The sequence below is a fragment of the Xyrauchen texanus genome, chromosome 45, assembly GCF_025860055.1.
Source record: "Xyrauchen texanus isolate HMW12.3.18 chromosome 45, RBS_HiC_50CHRs, whole genome shotgun sequence".
Taxonomy (NCBI): Eukaryota; Metazoa; Chordata; class Actinopteri; order Cypriniformes; family Catostomidae; genus Xyrauchen; species Xyrauchen texanus.
In genome coordinates this window covers 19610795-19629213 of record NC_068320.1, presented here as the reverse complement: position 1 = coordinate 19629213, position 18419 = coordinate 19610795, and the positions used below count along the sequence as shown (strand labels likewise).

Below are 18419 nucleotides of genomic sequence, written 5' to 3'. Positions count from 1 at the left end.
AGTAAGAAGGTGTTTAGCAGCCGGTAAGAATTTTTCCTAAAAATTCGCCCAGGAGAGCTGTTACGAACCACCAGTTTACAAAAGGGAGACTCCTGCTGGTTTGTCTGTGCAAATCCTGTGTACACCTATAAGAAGCATCAAGTACATACCTGGTGGTCAAACACAAGTTTGGGCCCCCCATCGGCAGACGTGTCCTCACTGAGCAGAGTCCACGTGTTGGCGTCAATGTCATAGCAATAGAAGTCACTCTTCAGGGACTTGCTGTTTCTGACAGAGGAGTCCAGATAACGGCCCAGAGTGTAGATCTGCCTACGTTGAGAGTCGATGCACATCTTGTGGCATGAGCGAGCACTGGGTCCATTCTAAAAGAAACACAATGCTCAACAACTTCACCATCATTATAGTTTAATCTTCTGATGGCATACATACACATATACAGACTAATTTATATTGCAATTAAGGCTCTCAAAATCGCTAAAATTACACGTTTCTCTCTGGCTGGCTGGATTTACTGGAGTCAGGCTGCATGTGTTTTTTAATTAGTCTTCCAGGAAATAATGTTGTGTTTACAAGGTACCAAGCTGCTATAATAAATGCTTCAGAGGAAGAACTTGGTCACTGGATTTGCAAGATTCATGGCATTAACTCATTGAAAGAAGCTAAAAATTTTGTCAGAGGCAATTAGTAGCAACTTAACAAAAAATTCACAACCACAAAAGCATATACTTTGAGTTTTTCATGAGTGTTATTGTGGGAAAAAAAATCTATACTTATAACTTTAGGACAGACATAAGAGAATTGTGTGTCTGAGGAAGAAAAAAATGGGTGTTTCCCCAATTAGACTACATTGAGATTCCCTACTTTTACTGGATCCTGGTTTGAAAACGCCCACAGATTAGGAAATACCCATTATTGTTCTGCAGAGAACTATACTTCATGACAAAGTCTACACAAATTGTATTTCTTTGATGCGCGTCTATTATTGTGGGGTCATTGAATTAAAATGTACCCACCCCTTAAAGCTACACTATGTAACTGTTGTCTCTCTAGCGGCTGAAGCATAAATCTGCAGGTTACTTACTGAGGAACATTACTTTGGAAATTACGTGAGTTGAGCATTGCCTCCGCTCTTCTGCGCAGATGAATCTGATGGTTAGAGAAGTAACCATGTGCTACAGGTGATCATCTTATCAGAGTGAATGCCACTAAGGACAACAAAACTCGCACCACTCCCCTCAAAGAATAAATAAATAACAAAAGAGAGAGAGAGACAAATATCCGAAAATATGCCTTATGAGCAGGTAAGTAGAATATATTCTGCTGTAGTTTTGACAGTTTTAAAATAAATAAGAGTTACAAAAGTTAGGCAACGATGACATCAGACATAAGAAATGCTAGTCATATCAGATCAAATTAACTGGTGAAAACTATTATAAATTAACAAGCAGGCAAAAAGACCAAGGTAGTAACATGTTTATAGATTGGCATTGTTACCAGAATAAGTTTCATTTTTCCATTCTCCTTCAAAACTGCAGTATCACAATACCTAATAAAATGCCCCATTTGAGTGGCTAACACTATCTAACGCATTACCGTGCTAAGAGAGCTATCTGGCTCACTATCGTTCCAAAAAAATATCTTACCTGCCTAGTGAGAAAAACTATTTCATGGACGATTTTAAATCCTTTTTGATCTCCGAGTTGTCGCCACGTCTGAAAATGATTACGGGTTCTGTCTCTTTTCTTTTTTGCTTCCAAACTCTTCTCGGTTTCTTTATTTTGAAACTGTGTGATTCCCCATAGGGTTACCTTTTTGAATTATCCATGGTCAGTGTCACTCATTTGTTGTGGCTACAAGCTTTTACACACAGACAAATGACGGAATTATGCAATTTCTCACCAAATCCATCCAAATAGCTCTAAAATATAAATTATTATTATAGGATTACAGTAGTTAATCGGGGTAAGGCAAAAACATGGTTAGGAAGAAGTACTGTTGGTGTACTTGCTCATTAATGACATTTTGTTCATTTCTAAAAAACATCTTACATAGCGTAGCTTTAAATGTCACATAAATAAATCAAACTGTGGTTATTCACTTTACTTGTCAGTCAGAAAGCCCCTTCATGTCTAAGTGAGCAGCTCTAGGTCAGAATAAACTGCAAAGTGTACAACTATGTATGCCGATAGTCAAAAGTGTAGCTCTGCAAGACCTCCATCATATCCTCTGTCAGCATTATGGCCACCACTGCACATATTTGTCATTACAATCATCGCATTCTCGTTCTCATCCGTAAACTATAGCAACAATGAGTCAACAATCCCCATCTCAGTAATCTAGATGAAAGACTTTGTCAATACACTTGCACACAAAGAGCGATGGAGAATGTGAAACTCAGTGACATGATGGAAAGGTTTAGGGGATTTTTTTGTGCAAGCCATAATAGAAAAAACCCCACTCTTTTCTTTCACTTTCTCTTGTACCTCTTTCTCTGTGTCCCTGGAGATACAGGCCCATTGGTTCTCCTTCACACTGTAGGCCCAGAAGTCGGCCAAGTCCTGCGTTCCATCCCAGCCTCCAAAAAGATACACGGTTTCTGCCAAACAAAAAGGCAAACACAAAGAGAGAGAAAGGGTGAGTGGGTGAGACACCGAATGCGAAACCGAAGGAAAAAGAAAGAGTATTATGGCATTTTCAAATTATAAAACATATCACTCTTCAAAAGCAGGTCAACAAAGCCACAGACTCTGTCGTAAGGTTGAGAAGCCGATGTCGCCATGGTGATAAGCAGAGACAGTTGTTTGAGCATTTGAGAGGCGCTCAGCTGTAGAAGGGGTTACTCTAGGTCATTTTGAGCACAGGGGGATATGTGAGATCGATTGTTACTCTAACCCACTAAAACAACAAGCTCACAGATTCACATACATTTTTAAACAGCCCTTAACTCACGACCATTGGTTAAAACACAACTATTAGCTTGCATTCCACTACATGCATGCCAGAACAGGCTAAATGATGCTGCGTTGAGTTGAAAACCACCCACTCTGAAACTTCACGAATCAGCAGTCTGATGCAAGACTTACCTGTCTGAACATCAATGACCATTTGATGACCTCCTCTCATGCCAGGCCTGTTATCATCACCATCACCTACATCAAACAGAGAACGCAGGAAGTTAATGGAGAGAGGTGCGATGTGAAAAGTTTCAGCACCAAAAAATGTGTCTCTCCACACTGAATGCGAAACTGCTGCGGGACATGACACAAGATATTTTACATTTAATGTTCTGTTATGAGGAGCTGGATTTTGAACCAAAACAATCTCACAGTGGGCAGGGCTAACAAGCAATATGCAAAACGTCCTGGAGGACTATCGCATTGCATGTGGCAAGGACATAGTATTAGATTCAGAGCAATCGTCTATTGTCAGCATGCTTCGTGTATTCTGCAGGCTGCAATCGTACCTTTGTTACATTTAGGGATGACCTGACTCCAACGTGGCTTATAATCCTGCTGGCTGATATACTGATTAAACAAACCATCTGGAAGAGAAAAGATATTGAGTGATGGGTGCGTTTTAATTTAACAACGCATGCTCCCTGAGAGGGAAAAAAATCCAACAGCACAAAGTGCATTTACATTGTAACTACTAAAAGAAACACATGATAGTTAGGTAACAACTGCTTTCACAAACAACTTTTAGGATACAGGTAACAGCTAGACCCACACTTAACCTGGCAGGTGGCACAAGAAAGCATTTCATAGGACAAAAATGTTTATTTGCACCTGAGTGCAAGAAAAATCTAATATTTTTGGTCCATTTTCCCATCTGCTAGATGCATATATCTGTTAAAGTTAATTAGATATCAAAACTACTGAAAATTGGTCCAAAAAACACTTTTCAGTGAACATTTTTTTTTAATCCAGATCACAAAGCCTCCTCCTTAAAATGAATCAACATGCCCACATTCCCAACTTAAAGAACCTGGCACAGATTCATGTGATGAAACACTTAGTGAGGTACCTCTCACGGCTTTGTCAATGAGCTCTTCACAGGCATCAAAGTCTCCTCTGAGGACCAGTCGTTCATGGAGGTGTGTCAGCATGGGGTGCTCCAGGGCGATACGCGTTTTCTTCTGCAGGGACTCGAAGGCTTCAGTGTAGTTGTGCTGCCGGAAGTGTTTCAGGCACAGGCGGATAGCCTCCTGTTCACGGTACTGTCCGGACAAAAATGAAAGTCATTTGCAATCCATGTTTAATACTGCATGAAACTGATTTTGCAAATGGTCTGCAGATGCTATAAAACATGATTGTATTTATCAATGCTGCAACAGTTTGGCAAACTAAAAACAATGTGAAATAACCGTTAATAATTATGTTGTTCACAGAAAATGACACCGTTTACAAGAAAGCAAGCCATATATTTTATTAAGTAAATTTACAGGGATTCTTTTTTTGTTAATGAACATGCAGATATTCTTCTTGGATGTTAGGGAAATATAATATGATGACAACGTGATTGATCTGAGTTGCCTGACAATACAGCAATGTTTCACTTCCTCTTTTATAACCAGCACAATGTAACTTGCTTGGACACATTTCACATATTTTAATTCAAAGTGGTTAGTGACGCAGAATGTGAACCTTTAAATAAATTGAGATGTTAATCTTACAAAACCTGCCAATGTATATATATAATATTTTATTTAATAAAATAAACAGAGGATGAACAGTAAATCGCTTTTCACATGAATGAGAATTTGGGGAGAAAATGTGTTTAATTCTGATAATTACATATAATCACAATGCAAAAAATTTCGCAATGCAGCTGGTCTTAAAAATATGCTTTTTTTCTTCATGCAAATAATAATAATAATAATTTAGCTTTTAGGGTGAACAATGTTGAAATATGACCCACATCATTTATTTGTGATTCACCCTCAAACCACAGTTCTAATGAAGGACTGTTACAACAAACCTTACCTTACTGTACCAGTTAAGGCAGGGCTGGACAATGTCTGGATCCTCTATCCCATGTAACTCAATATACCAGATGCTAAAGTTAAAACTGGGCCCCCACGACATCAGCGGCACTGCATACAACCAAACACATACAGAATACATCAAGATGGGACATTCAAACATGTGGTGACAAACAGTATGTTCACAGCAGTTAACCAGTTAAAAAAAAAATAAAAAACATAATCTAGATTTCAGTGATCTAGATCAGGTTTTTTAAATTGGGGTCTGGAAAATTTCACAGAAAAAGTTAAATAAAAAGGAAACCTTTAGAAATTTTTAAATTGCTTTCAAATATTTTTCTTCAGGTTTACACATGTAACATTATTCTAATAGAGGGTAGAAAAAAAAGATATATATAAATATCTTTCATTTAATATTTTAATAATTTCTTTTGGCTTTAATACAATAACAATATAAAAGCCAATTATTTAATTTTGTCTTTATAAAAATCACACTTACTATTTTTTCTCACACAGTATAAATGGGTTTAAATACAAATGAAATGAAAATGTATAGCTGCGTTCAATTATAAGGTAGGGTATCCCTTACAAGTTGATCATCAAATTTGGGGTCCATTAAACCCCCTGATCTATATTACTGTGATCTCAGATTGCACCTTCTCAAACTAATATCAGTGATTACAATGTTTAAAACAGACTGTATGATTAATTGTCATCAGTACAACTCTGCATCTGCTCTGAATTTTCCAAAAATAAATGTTTCTTCCCATTCAGCATTCACAGAAGCACTTGTTTGTTTCTTCCGAGACTTCAAAGTGTCATTCAAATGCATTCACCAAATTCAATGTCTTCCTCTAAACTCATGTGATGACTGATCTTTCACCTAAATGTGTCAGCACATGAGTTCACTCAGTCTTTAACTGGCTTGTAAACACTCACCTATTTTAATGAACCTGCAGGGGAACATCTGCTCATCGATCTTGTGCTTTAGCGTAAATGTCTCCTTGTTGAAGTCATTCTTAAGGCCACTAGGATTAGATGATGAACATTGTGAATGACATCATTACATTCCAAAAAAGCCATTTCCCCAGAAATGGGGGGGGGTTGGGGTCTAAATGACTAGTCTGTTTTAAAGAGATGAAAATAGTCACCACTTACTCACTTTTACGTCATTTCAAACCCATAAAAACAGACTTTCTTCCATATAACACAAAGGGAGATATTGAGCAGAATTGACAGCCTCAGTCACCATTCACTTCCATTGTATAAAAAAAAAAAAGATTTAAATGAAAGTGAATGCTGACTAACATTTACATCTCTTTGTGCATTTCATAGAAGCAAGAAAGTCATAAATCATTTTTCTGTGAGCTATTCCTTTAAGGACCTCATGTATAAAAGGTTTAATAGGCTTAAGTCCAAAAGTAACCATTGAAAAGCATTGTTGAAGACGGTGGATTTGTTACATAAGCAGTGCTTTAATGGCTGTTGCAGTGGTGATTTAAAGGTGATGGATTTATAGACGCAACTTCTCGGACAGCCCTCTTAGGCATAGCAAGCTGTCAGCATGCTAAAAACCTTTCTGAGAAGTTGTGTCTCTAAACTCAACCCCTATAAAAGCACCACCACTAAAAATATTGAAGCTAAAACAAAAATGAGAATAACTAAATCTACCTATCAACTAGTCCATTGGTGAAAGAAAGACCCATCCCTACTCAACACTATGTGCAGGATACCTGGGGCCTCATTTAAAAAATGTATGTACGATTAGATTTGATCTTAAGTTTTATGGATTTGATCTTAGATCAAAAGTGAGGAACACATGGGGATTTATAAAAAGCAGAAACTGACGTAACATTTTTATTATGCATACGTCAACTGAAAAGCATGCGTACGAACATTTTACGTGCAAAGTGTGCCAGTGCATGCTACAATATGAGTCATTGAATGACATATATATATATATATATATATATATATATATATTAACAAATGAGTGAGCACTTTTATGTGAACAAGAATATTCTATTAGGAGTCAGAATGTGGTCTTATTTAGAATATTATGTTTAATGTAAATGTTTTATTTTGGATTGGAAAGCACTACTCATATTTCAAATTTGCCTCATCAATTCATCCTTCGGCCAAGAGCAAGCAAAAGAGAATGGCAGGAAAAGAAAGTGAATTTTATACATAACGTTATTGCCATGTATGCATGTACTGTATTCTATTAAAAAGGTAAAAGTGCATGCAAACATCTTTTTGGAATTAAAGGGGTCATGAAGTGCTATTTTTTTATAAAATGATTATCTTTCCTGAGGTCCAACGATAATAAGATATTTTTGCACCAAAACAGTCACAATTTAGTAATATATGATCATTTTCCACCCTGTTTTTGGCCTTCTGTCTGAAACACTCGGTTTTGGCCTAAGCACCTCCTTAAAACTTCAACATAAATGCCCACTGTTATGATTGGCTAACATCATGCAGCCCCTCCAATTCAGCAAACTCAATCGGAACAGAATGTACAAGCCCTCAACAAAACAAAAAACAAAACAAAATTGCAGTGTTTACACTATGGCTGCACAATTAATCGAAATAAAATCGAAACCGCGATATGACCACCTGCGATTATTAAATTGCAAAGGGCTGTGATTTAATTAAATAAATAAATAGTCTGCTCCCTTCAAAGTGTATTTGCGCTGCTCCGTCCAGTCTATATTAAGTCAGAGCATTGTTACAGTGTTTTCAGAGCGGTTCTGTGCTCCACAACTCCCTCTCATGCTTAAAGAAATGCTCTGAGTTCGGTTCAGTTTGCTTACGTACGCTAAACGCTTCATTTACACTAAACTGGCGCGTCCTGCGTGAAGCGTTTTTTATTATTATCTGCTTTAGCAGCATCTCAGTCTCCGCAAGGCACAGGTATTATAATAATAACGCAGAATACAAGATGGTGTATATTTCAAACATCTTTATTAAATGATTGCAGGGCAAACAGCATTAACAGAAACACCTGTAGAGTCCAGAAACATCTCTTCATTCTCCAGTCATTTGTTGACCTCACGAGAGATCATGTCGTCCTTATTACACTCCCCGTGGAAACAAGTGAAAGCGGAACTAATATTACCAACATCCAACAAAATGAAAAGGAACTTACATATAATATCTATATCAAAAATGTAGTTACTATAATATAATGCATTTCTAAATTAAATATAAAATAATGAATAAAAAAAATAAATAAATAATAAATTAAATGGTGACAAACTAATACAAATTTTCACTTTAAATTGAATTACAACAATGCGTTATCAGTTCAACTTCAGTTTGACATTAAGCCTCGTTCTTTAGGACTATCTTATATACAGTAAAGAATAGTTTGTATAAGGCTACTAGTTTTTAAGGCCTAGAATAAAGAGTAACATTTATATTATAAAATTATATTTTAAAATTATATTTTGTGTATACTGAATTATTGACTGACAGCAAAAACCAGGTAACGACTATGGTTTTACTGACAGGGAAATGTAGTTAACAGTGACATTGAGCAGAAAGCTTACATATAACCAGTTTTGACAGAGCTGGTGATAAAACGTTAAATGATCAGCATCGATTGATGAGCTGAAAAGAACATCAGAGATCGGTATCGGATGTTAAAATCCTGATTTGAGCATCCCTAATATTCAAGTTGACTCTGTTTCAAAAACTAATGATGATGATGATTAGTGGGCTGAGATCCTGTCACAAAATGGACAAAAACAGGTACACGGAGGATGGTAACATTTGAATATGAAAAAGACTTTGATTCACTGTTTATATATTTATATGTTTGTGGGTGAACTGAAAAAAGTCTCAGTTTGGTTCTTTTTAAGAGGGTTCAAATGTGAAAACCCCAGTATACTTTTTGCAGTTGAACATGTGTAAAACATTACCATCATAATCGCAATATTTTTCTAAATAATCGCAATATTAGTTTGTCCAAATCGTGCAGCCCTAGTTTACATACAACGTACATCTAACACATTGCATCCGAATATTTCAATATCAAGCACAACTGTTAACCATAAACTATCAAACTGTTATGACATTTGAAATATTCATGAATGAAATAGTTTACTTACATTTTGTAAGTGTTTTGAACTGCCCCATCCTTCAATAGTAGTCATTTGCAAAGCTGGAATCGTATTATGACGGTTCACAAACAATCAACACAGACATGAGCCAAAAAAAAGCGAACACATCATTGTCCAAAGCACTGTGAAAACGCGTGCGCACACGCACACGCGCACACACACACACACACACACACAGCGCATTCGCCAGAAAAACTATGAATCAGTCAAAGATGTCCATCGTCAAAGACATCCTAATTTTACATACACCAACAATTTAAAATAGTACAGATGGGCAAAAGAACGTGTTCAAAATTCGTTTGGGCTCAAAGCAACACAGACAGCAGCTGAATGAAAGAGAATTGCTTCTCCTTTTCAGAGTTGAAACTTGGCACCGCATCTTTTAAAAGTGGCGAGAAACATGATAGCGGTAAAAGAGTCGTGTAGTTTGTGTAGTTTATGTTCATACACAAAATAATTCAAAATAGTCCAGATGGGTCCCCTTTGGTGTTATGTTAGAAATGGTTAGCCACAAAAGGCCTGCTATCTTGACTTGAACTGCACACCAGTGGAAGGGGCCAAGCGTGCAATGACGCATGTTGTGGGATGTTTAAATACAAATGAGCAATGTGTCATGACAGCACAGATTTCAAAACGAGATGTTTCAGCATGGTGGCAACAATAAATGCTTTTTTTTTTTGACTGAGGAAGTTTTTAGTTCTAAAATGTTTTTATAGGACAGTTACCTCCTATATATCTAAATATCAAGGATCATTTTATTCTCCATTTCATGACCCCATTAAAGTTTAGCAAGAATATAGACATTAGTTGTACAATGGTGTGTATTTACAGTAACCACTGTCAATAAATGCATTTCTTATTTATTATGAAAATGAATAACTAATGCATTGTTGTTGAATAGGCTACATCATATGTGCAGAAACCGGTAGCTGCACTCACTTATTTAGAAAACCATGCCAGCTGCACAAGAAGCCCCACATGTACTGTAAATGAAAGAAACAATAGCTTGTGCATGCCCTTTTAATCTACATGATTTTAAGATGAATTGTGATTTATAAAGTGGGATGCATTTAGGAACATTTCTTCATGTGTACAGACATTTTATAAATAGTTTGTGGGAACATTTAGGAAATTGTAATACGTTCACATTTAAGATAATTTTATGAAAGTCATTATAAATGAAGCACCTGGCTTTGTTCTCTGAAGACTAAAGTCTACAAGGAATGATTCTGTTAAACAGATTTATAATAAAGATTAGCCTAGAGTGCTCTGTAAGATTGTAATCACATATCATCATTCGCTGACCCCACTTACCTGGACAAGAGTTCTGTCATGTTTTCTTCGCTCATGCCTCCAAACACCTTGAACTTCTTCAGGTTGCACACGTGGGTTTTTTCATATTTGCCATAGGTGATGCTCAGAACGATAGCTGGTCTCTCAAGTTTTAAGATTAAGTACTAGAGGTAGCAGAAAAAGACCTAAGATCAGTTATGTTATAGCCATCAGTATAGAGATTTTCAGCCATGATGTCTATTTGTAAGGTGTTCCGAGTTGTTTTTAGTCCGAAAAAAGTTTAGCTGAGACTTTCACTTTCAAATGAATGTTTGGACAAGCTACTTGGTTTGGCAAAATGTCCACAGACCACACTACACAGAATGGATCTTGAACGTATTGAAATAATCTGATCTGAAAGAAGACACTTAAAATGGCTGGGGACTCAGTGACAACACCCTCTTCAAATTCAGGTGAACAGGAGGGGTTGAGGAGGGTAATCCATTACTCATGGCACCCTCTTTAAAACATTTCAATTGACTAGACATCAATGACAAACCAGCCAAAAAAAAATCTGTGTTTCTGTCATCGAAGACAGGGAGGTGACTGCAATACGCCATCCATCGTCACTGATGGCTGGGTCCACTAACAGCTTGGTAAAGAATTGGTTTTACAACATTTAGAGCATCTATCCGATCGCTCATATATTGATTGAATTTTCTGTTATGATTTACAGCATGTAAATAGGTCATATGGAAGGATTCTGGGAACAAACTGCAAGCTAATGACAGGAAATTCTGGTCTCTGTAGGGTTGGTGACTGTACTTTTGCTTTTTTAAGTGAAAGGACAAGAGTGGAAGGACACAAGTGAGAAAACACAAGCCTTTGAGTTTAGGCTGGAGGTTAAAAGTTGAGGATGCATGCTAATGTACCGCCAACACGCACTTTCGATTTCCTTTTATTGCAAAACCACATGTCTGCCTGCGCTACATGGTCTGTGCCACAGAGCCAGCCAGAGAGTGGAGGCTTCCTCTTTAAAAAAAGATGAAAGCACATCATACAGTCAATGAATGAAAATTTCAAACCAAAAAATTCCAAAATATACAAGCACTGTAATTGATTCATCAATCTATTGTAATAAATAGTCCACAAGCTTACAAACAAACAGCAGTGCACCTTACAGACCTCTGTCTGCATCACCTTGGTCAAAGGATGGACTACACTCTTAAAATGGAATACATAGATAATAAATTAATTGCAGCCTTCTTCAGCCAAATAACAAAGGACAATGCATCTGTGTGCACTTCCGCAGTTAATTAAGCATGTTAATTCTAAGATTTTAATAATTCATCTTACAGGCCCCCAACACTTAGTTTACTCATTTAAACAATGACCTGCACTGCACATAAATAACTAATATTTGCATTAAATTCATGTTGTTTAGCCAGAGTGAATCTGGCCCCCACAGTGAGCCTGGTTTCCCCCAAGGTACTTTTTCTCAATTAACCAACATCTTATGGAGTTTTGTGTTCCTTGCCACAGTCAGCTTTTGCTTGGGGTCTAAAACTATAAATATAATTTATGTATTAGCAAAAACTGGGGTCTAAACATAAATATTATTTATGTATTTTTTATTATTTATTTCAATGCGCAATTTACAATCATGTTTTTTATTAAACCACACTATTATGACTAGGAAGTCATTACTATATTTCAGCTTTTTCTGTGAAAGCATAATTTTCTGTAAAGATGCTTTGAAATGATGTGTGTTGTGAAAAGCACTATTCAAATAAAAATGACTTGAAATAGCCTGTGCAGAGCATCACACACACCTTTGAAGCCAAACTGACACAGTGACCTTTTTAAAAATCAAGAACTAGTCCACTAATCAGACCATTTGTGGACATTTACTGTGCAATGAGGCAGGAAATGAACTAAAGCAAACCAGTACATGTGTATTGAAGTGGTGAATTTACCTGTGGAGGGTAGTTGCTCTCAGATGACCACCTGGAAGACTGATCATTAGGTTTGTCCACTAAAATATTCCTGCAAGAAAAGATCAGACAGCAGGTTAGAGTTTTTCTTATTCTTTCTTTCTTGCATGCATGCATGGTAGTAAAGCTGTGCTTCTATTATGTTGTCAAAATGTGAGAATATGAGCCTGCAATGTTTGTGTTGACTGAAAGTGATAGTTCACCAAAAATGAAAAATATTTTAGCTCTGTAGGTCCATACAATGCAAGTAGATGGTGACCAGACCTTTGAAGGTCCAAAAATCACATAAAGGCAGCATAAAAGTAATCCTTATAACTCCAGTGGTTAAATTAGTCTTTAGAAGCGATATAATAGGATTGGGTGAGAAAAAGATCAATATTAAAGTATACAATTTTACCATAAATGTATGGTAAAAAAATGACTTAAATATTGATCTTTTTCTCACCCAAACTGATTGCATCACTTCAGACGACATTTATTAAACCACTGGAGTCATATGGATTAATTTTACGCTGCTTTTAAGGGGTGTAAATCGGGCATTTCATCACAATACGTTTGAATATTCTATTGAGCTCTCTGAAAAGTTCAAATTTAGTATACTCATTGGGACATCTACAACAAAATAAGGTACTTCAGATGTTGAAAAAGTTTATACAGATAATAATATAAAAAATAATGTCACACACAAGTGATCATCAATCGTTTGATTGTTTAATCCAATTCAAAGTAGTTACATACCCATGACTTGTTTCCAACTATCTGTGCTATCCGCAGTTTTCTTGGCTGCTACTACCACAATAAAAAAAATTGTTACAGTTAACTGGGATAAATGTTAGTAAGGGAGTCGATGTGTAGAGTCTTATGACTGATGCTGGAGCGGAGCAGGTGTATCTCTTTCCCTTGTTAGTGCTGTTCAGACTTATGTAAGACTTTTCACATGATGGCTGAACTGCTCCATGTACTTTTCAATAGCAAAATCTCATGTACATTTCAAAAGGGTCGCATACACAACAATATCGATGGGAGCCTGAATTAATCAAGCATGTGAGCCGCTCTGTGTGTTCACATTTTAAGGAGTGCCCTGTTGACGCGCATGCACTGATCTGGTCACTGGTCTGGAGCTCGCGAGCACACGGATAGCAGAGTGCAATTTGGCTTCACAGACCCTGCGCACACTATGGATAACATTGGATTGTTGGTTAATGGATTGATGCATCGATCCAGATTGATGGATCATTACACCCCGACTGCTTTTATATGATCTTTGGAGCCTGAAATGTCTGGTCACCATTCACTTGCATTGCATGGACCTACAGAGTCTAAATATTCTTCTATAAGTCATTGTTTGTGTTCAGCAGAAGAAAGTCATACACATCTGGAATGGCATGAAAGTGAGTAAATTATGAGAGAATTTTCATTTCTGTGTGTACTATCCATTTCAAGATTATAAAATTCTAATCCAATACACTTTATGTCCAAAAAATATATGATTGTATTTTGATCTCCTCATTGTCTGCTAGCTGTCCATTCTGGGGGTGCTGGAAAACATCTAGTATTTGTACACAGCCCTGGCTCTGTAAATGGTACAAAAACAAAGTGGAACAGACTTCCAAGTGTTCAACACAAAACTACTCCAGCCAATCAGCAACAGGGGGTGGTTATTGGGCCAGTGGTGGCTCAGCGGTTAAGGCTCTGGGTTACTGACCGAAAGGTCGGTGGTTCAAGCCCCAGCACCACCAAGATACCACTGTTGGGCCCTTGAGCAAGGCCCTTGACCCTATCTGCTCCAGGGGCGCTGTTTCATGGCTGACCCTGCGCTCTGACCCCAGCTTAGTTGGGATATGCGAAAACAACTGCATTTCATTGGCTCTGTACTCTGCACTCTGCACAATGACAATAAAGTTGAATCTTAATCTTATTGCGCGTGCACAGGATGGGGGTGGGGGCAGAGCAAGAGGGAAATTCATTAGAAAAACGACAGCAAATCTGGCTGATGTGAACTTGATAAACTCCAAGGAGGACAAATGGCTGAGAAACAGACAAAGAGTAAAAGGTCAGATGAATATAAACTAAAAAAAAAAAAAGGATTGTGATAAATCGAGGGCGGAGCTTCCAAAGGAGCACTGAAAGGGAGGGGTGTGTTTGTTTTGGCAGTTGAGTTCGAATATCAACAGTGTTTCTCAGGAATCGTTGAGTGCACCTTTAACTCATAAAAAACATGATCTACTTTGCTGCCTATGCAATGATGATGTCCACTTAAAAATTATGATTGCATGCACAAATGTGACTCTAACTTAATCAACTTTACACAGTTTCTCTTGTAACTGGATTATATGGCTATTTCATGTCTGAAACCCATCTAACACTGCTGGTTTCTAGACAAAGAGGAACATAAAAGATACATAAAAAAACATTACTATAGGCTTGAGGAAATCTGCAAGAACAACGAAGTGACAAGGGATTCATAGGTGTTGCAACAATGCAATTGGCTACAAGATGTCGCTCCTTGAGTAATTAATGAAATTATGAAACATATGTTGGCATATGCTGTGACATAAAATAGAGACTAGAAATAAAGAAAGCTTGTAGCAGATGATTTAGGCTATTTCACAAAGGTAAACAGAACACACATTATAGACATTTTACATGTTATATCAAAATAGACATCCAAAGCACATTTAATATGTTTCAAAACCAAGTAAGTTGCCTATCCAGACATCATTTTTGGGCCCCCCGCCTATTATGTCCAAAAATGCTGTCTAGGTAAGCAGCTCACTAGGTTTTGAAACACATTCTGTCTTGCAAGCCAGCAATAAATTACAGCATATACTCACTATGCAAGCCCCTTTGTTAAAAAAAAAAAAAAAAAACTTTCGCCGTGGAAGTATGGTTACATAATTTTGTGGACTAACTCTGTAGTATCACTAACAGGAGATTAAAAATAAAGGATAAAAATAGTGTGTGACTGAGGGTGTTAGGTTCCCACAGTTTAGCATTAGCCACCACAGCATCTTCGTACATTTATACATACAGTTGAGTCTAAATTAGTTGCTTTTTGCCCAGAAGCCTTTAAAGAAAGAAGTAGAGACTATATAAATGTTTACAATTTTCCATAACTATTTTCGGTTTAATTTACTTCATATTACAGCTTATTAGCTAACTAGCAATGAAGCTAACTGGCAAAACACTCCGGTCCTTATATTTGTTTAAAAACAAATAATGAAAATGTTAGTACAGAAAGACAACTGTCTTGTTATTAAAGATGTATCATAAACTTTATAAGGACAGGTAACATAAAACACTAGGTGTGTTTCGGGCTTTTCATTTATATAAAATCACATGAGCTGCTTCCATACTAGCTTAGCATAAGCTAACTGAGAATGATGCTAACATCACTGTCAAATCAGCATGTTTACACGCATATATTGCCTCATTTAGCGCCATTTCCGAATCCATGTGCATCTATATGTGTACATTTAGAGAATTAGCTTGTTGTACAGTTTCCTCTTTATACATTTGCGGCTGATGTATGTATGCATCTATACCCTCCTGTTGTAGTCCGGCCCGTTTGATAAATAAAGCTATATATTTGATTTGAATTAGAGTTAGAACTGTGTCTGTGTTAAACTGAACATATAATGACACAATATGTATGTTTAGTGTGTGTTACTCACTCGGGTAAATATGTAGAGGAGTACGAGCTCCATTTATAAACACTGTAGGAGAGCACTCTGCTGTCAGGAGCCACCGCCATCTTGATGTGCAAAAAACACACACATACAAAATCACAGTATACAGTATACAGTATATCATACATATTCACACACACACACACACACACAGCGCTGGCACCTAAAGTTTAAAAGTGGTACTAGCCTTAAAAAAAAAAACTATGCTGCCCTTTGGTACTAATAATAACTATAAATAATGATAATAAAAAAAATCATCATAATACATTTTTTTTTTACTTGCTAATAGATTTATAATGGAGCAAATTGTATTTATGTAATTTATTCATTGTTGATTATTTAAAGGGATAGTTCACCCAAAAATAAAATGATCTTGTCATTTAACACCCTCATGCCATCATAGATGAGATCTGCTAAGCATAAAAGCAGATTTTTAGAAACATATTTCAGCTCTGTAGGTCCTCACAGTGCAAGTGAATGGGTACCAAAATTGTGAAGCTCCAAAAAGCACAAAAAGGCAGCATAAAATAATCCATAAGACTCATGCATTTAAATCTAAATTTTTAAAAGCAATGTGATACATTTGGATGAGAAACAGATCAATGTTTAAGTCCTTTTTTACTACAAATTCTATCCAGAAGGTGGTGCTATGCTTGAAGAATGTGAATCGCCAAAAATAGGAATGTGAAATTGAAAGTGGAGAGTGAAAGTATCATCCACACCTATCATATCGCTTCTGAAGATATGGATTTAACCATAACCTATATGATACCTTATTAGCAGCTGTTCAAATTAATATATCATGGCAAATATACTGAAAATCAACATCCTGTCAGTTCATTACTTGAACTGTTTCCACAGAAAAGCAGTTTATGCAGCAGTCTGAGGCATCTCTCATTCACCTACATTCAAACAGCTCTCCTTATTGACCATTCCAAGATGGCGCGGTGGTTGACGTATCCAAACCAGCCAAATAAGGCATATACGTATGTATTTCTATGGATTTAACCACTGGAGTCGTTTGGATTACTTTTATGCTGCCTTTATGTGCTTTTGGAGCTTCAAAATTTTGGTCACCATTCACTTGCATTGTATTGACCAACAGAGCTGAAATACTCTTCTAAACATATTCGTGTTCAGCAGAAGAATGAAAGCATCTGGGATGGCATGAGGGTGAGTAAATGATGAGAGCATTTTCATTTTTGGATGAACTATTCCTGAAACTTCCTGAATGTAATGCTTCCATCTTGTTTTTGGTATTATAAAAACTTGTTTTTTATTATTGTATTTTCCTTAAAACCTTGGTTTTGTTATTTTTGTTTTGAAAGTATAATGTGTAATACATCTGGTAACTCAACTGATGCAAAATGGTGGATTACCATATGAAATGAGGGTCAAGGTCAGAGTTACTGTGCGAATATTTTTTTAAAAGTTTTCAATTAAACACTAATTATTAGACAATGACATGTCTTTTACTTGTAAACTAGATAATGCTAGTACAACTTTGAAGGAATTCCTAAGAGACTTAATATTCATTCAACTATACATCTCATTAGGCTGCTGTAAAGTAAAACTTTTCCCACTCCTCCATCACCTAATATTTTCATTAGACCTATATTACACTGGTACTATAAATGAATCATCCAGCTATGGAAGAATCATTAATCATTTCAACATTGCTCTGAGCAAATTTACTGCAGATAAGCCCAAAAGTAGGCTATTCTTGACATAAGCAAATGAACTAGTGGCTACTCTCCAAGCATGAGAACAGGCTATGTAGCCAAACGAACAGCCCAAGGGGCGATCCCATGCTCATAGCCAGAGAGCAAAGCGAGGGATGAGGAGGCGGTGGTGCTTTTTTGTTTGAGTGAATAGTAATCCTCTCTAATTCCATGCATCAGGGGTCTTTTATTGGCTGTAGAACTGTGGACTTCTGCTTTCACACGATCTCCTGGGCTCTTCGATACTGGAAATACAAAAGAGAAGATTAGACAGGGTTGATCCTTAAAGAAGTTGTAAAGTTTTGGACATAAATAAAACATTAATTCAATGCCTACGTTCATTGCCCTCTCTATCAGACAGACAGACAGAGAGAGAGAGAGAGAGAGAGAGAGAGAGAGCAGACAGATAGACAGATAGATAAGAAAAAGAGATAGATAGATAGACAGACAGACAGATAGACAGACAGACAGACAGACAGTCAGACAGACAGTCAGACAGATAGACAGATAATAAGACCTCAATATAAAATTACTCTATGACTGTCCTGAACATAATTTAAAGGAATACTGTGGACGTGCCTATAAGTCAAAATGTGTTATTAGTGAGGCTAATTATTCAAGAGCACTGAAGAACA

General features: G+C 36.8%; 1 protein-coding gene across 2 annotated transcripts in view; it reads right to left on the bottom strand.

Annotated features, from left to right (window-relative positions):
* The window catches only part of mkln1 (muskelin 1, intracellular mediator containing kelch motifs), a 31198-nt gene extending 15065 nt beyond the window's left edge, over positions 1-16133 (bottom strand). For both annotated transcript variants that reach the window (XM_052118862.1, XM_052118861.1), the window contains exons 1-10: positions 16049-16133; positions 12357-12426; positions 10423-10565; positions 5921-6009; positions 4983-5092; positions 4024-4216; positions 3464-3541; positions 3084-3149; positions 2484-2596; positions 150-362 (exon numbers count right to left, since the gene is read on the bottom strand). In XM_052118862.1, coding sequence (XP_051974822.1) covers positions 150-362; positions 2484-2596; positions 3084-3149; positions 3464-3541; positions 4024-4216; positions 4983-5092; positions 5921-6009; positions 10423-10565; positions 12357-12426; positions 16049-16128 — 1155 coding nt within the window. In that variant the 5' untranslated portion in view covers positions 16129-16133. The remainder of the gene's footprint in view (positions 1-149; positions 363-2483; positions 2597-3083; positions 3150-3463; positions 3542-4023; positions 4217-4982; positions 5093-5920; positions 6010-10422; positions 10566-12356; positions 12427-16048) is intronic.
* Between the last annotated feature and the right edge of the window lie 2286 nt (positions 16134-18419).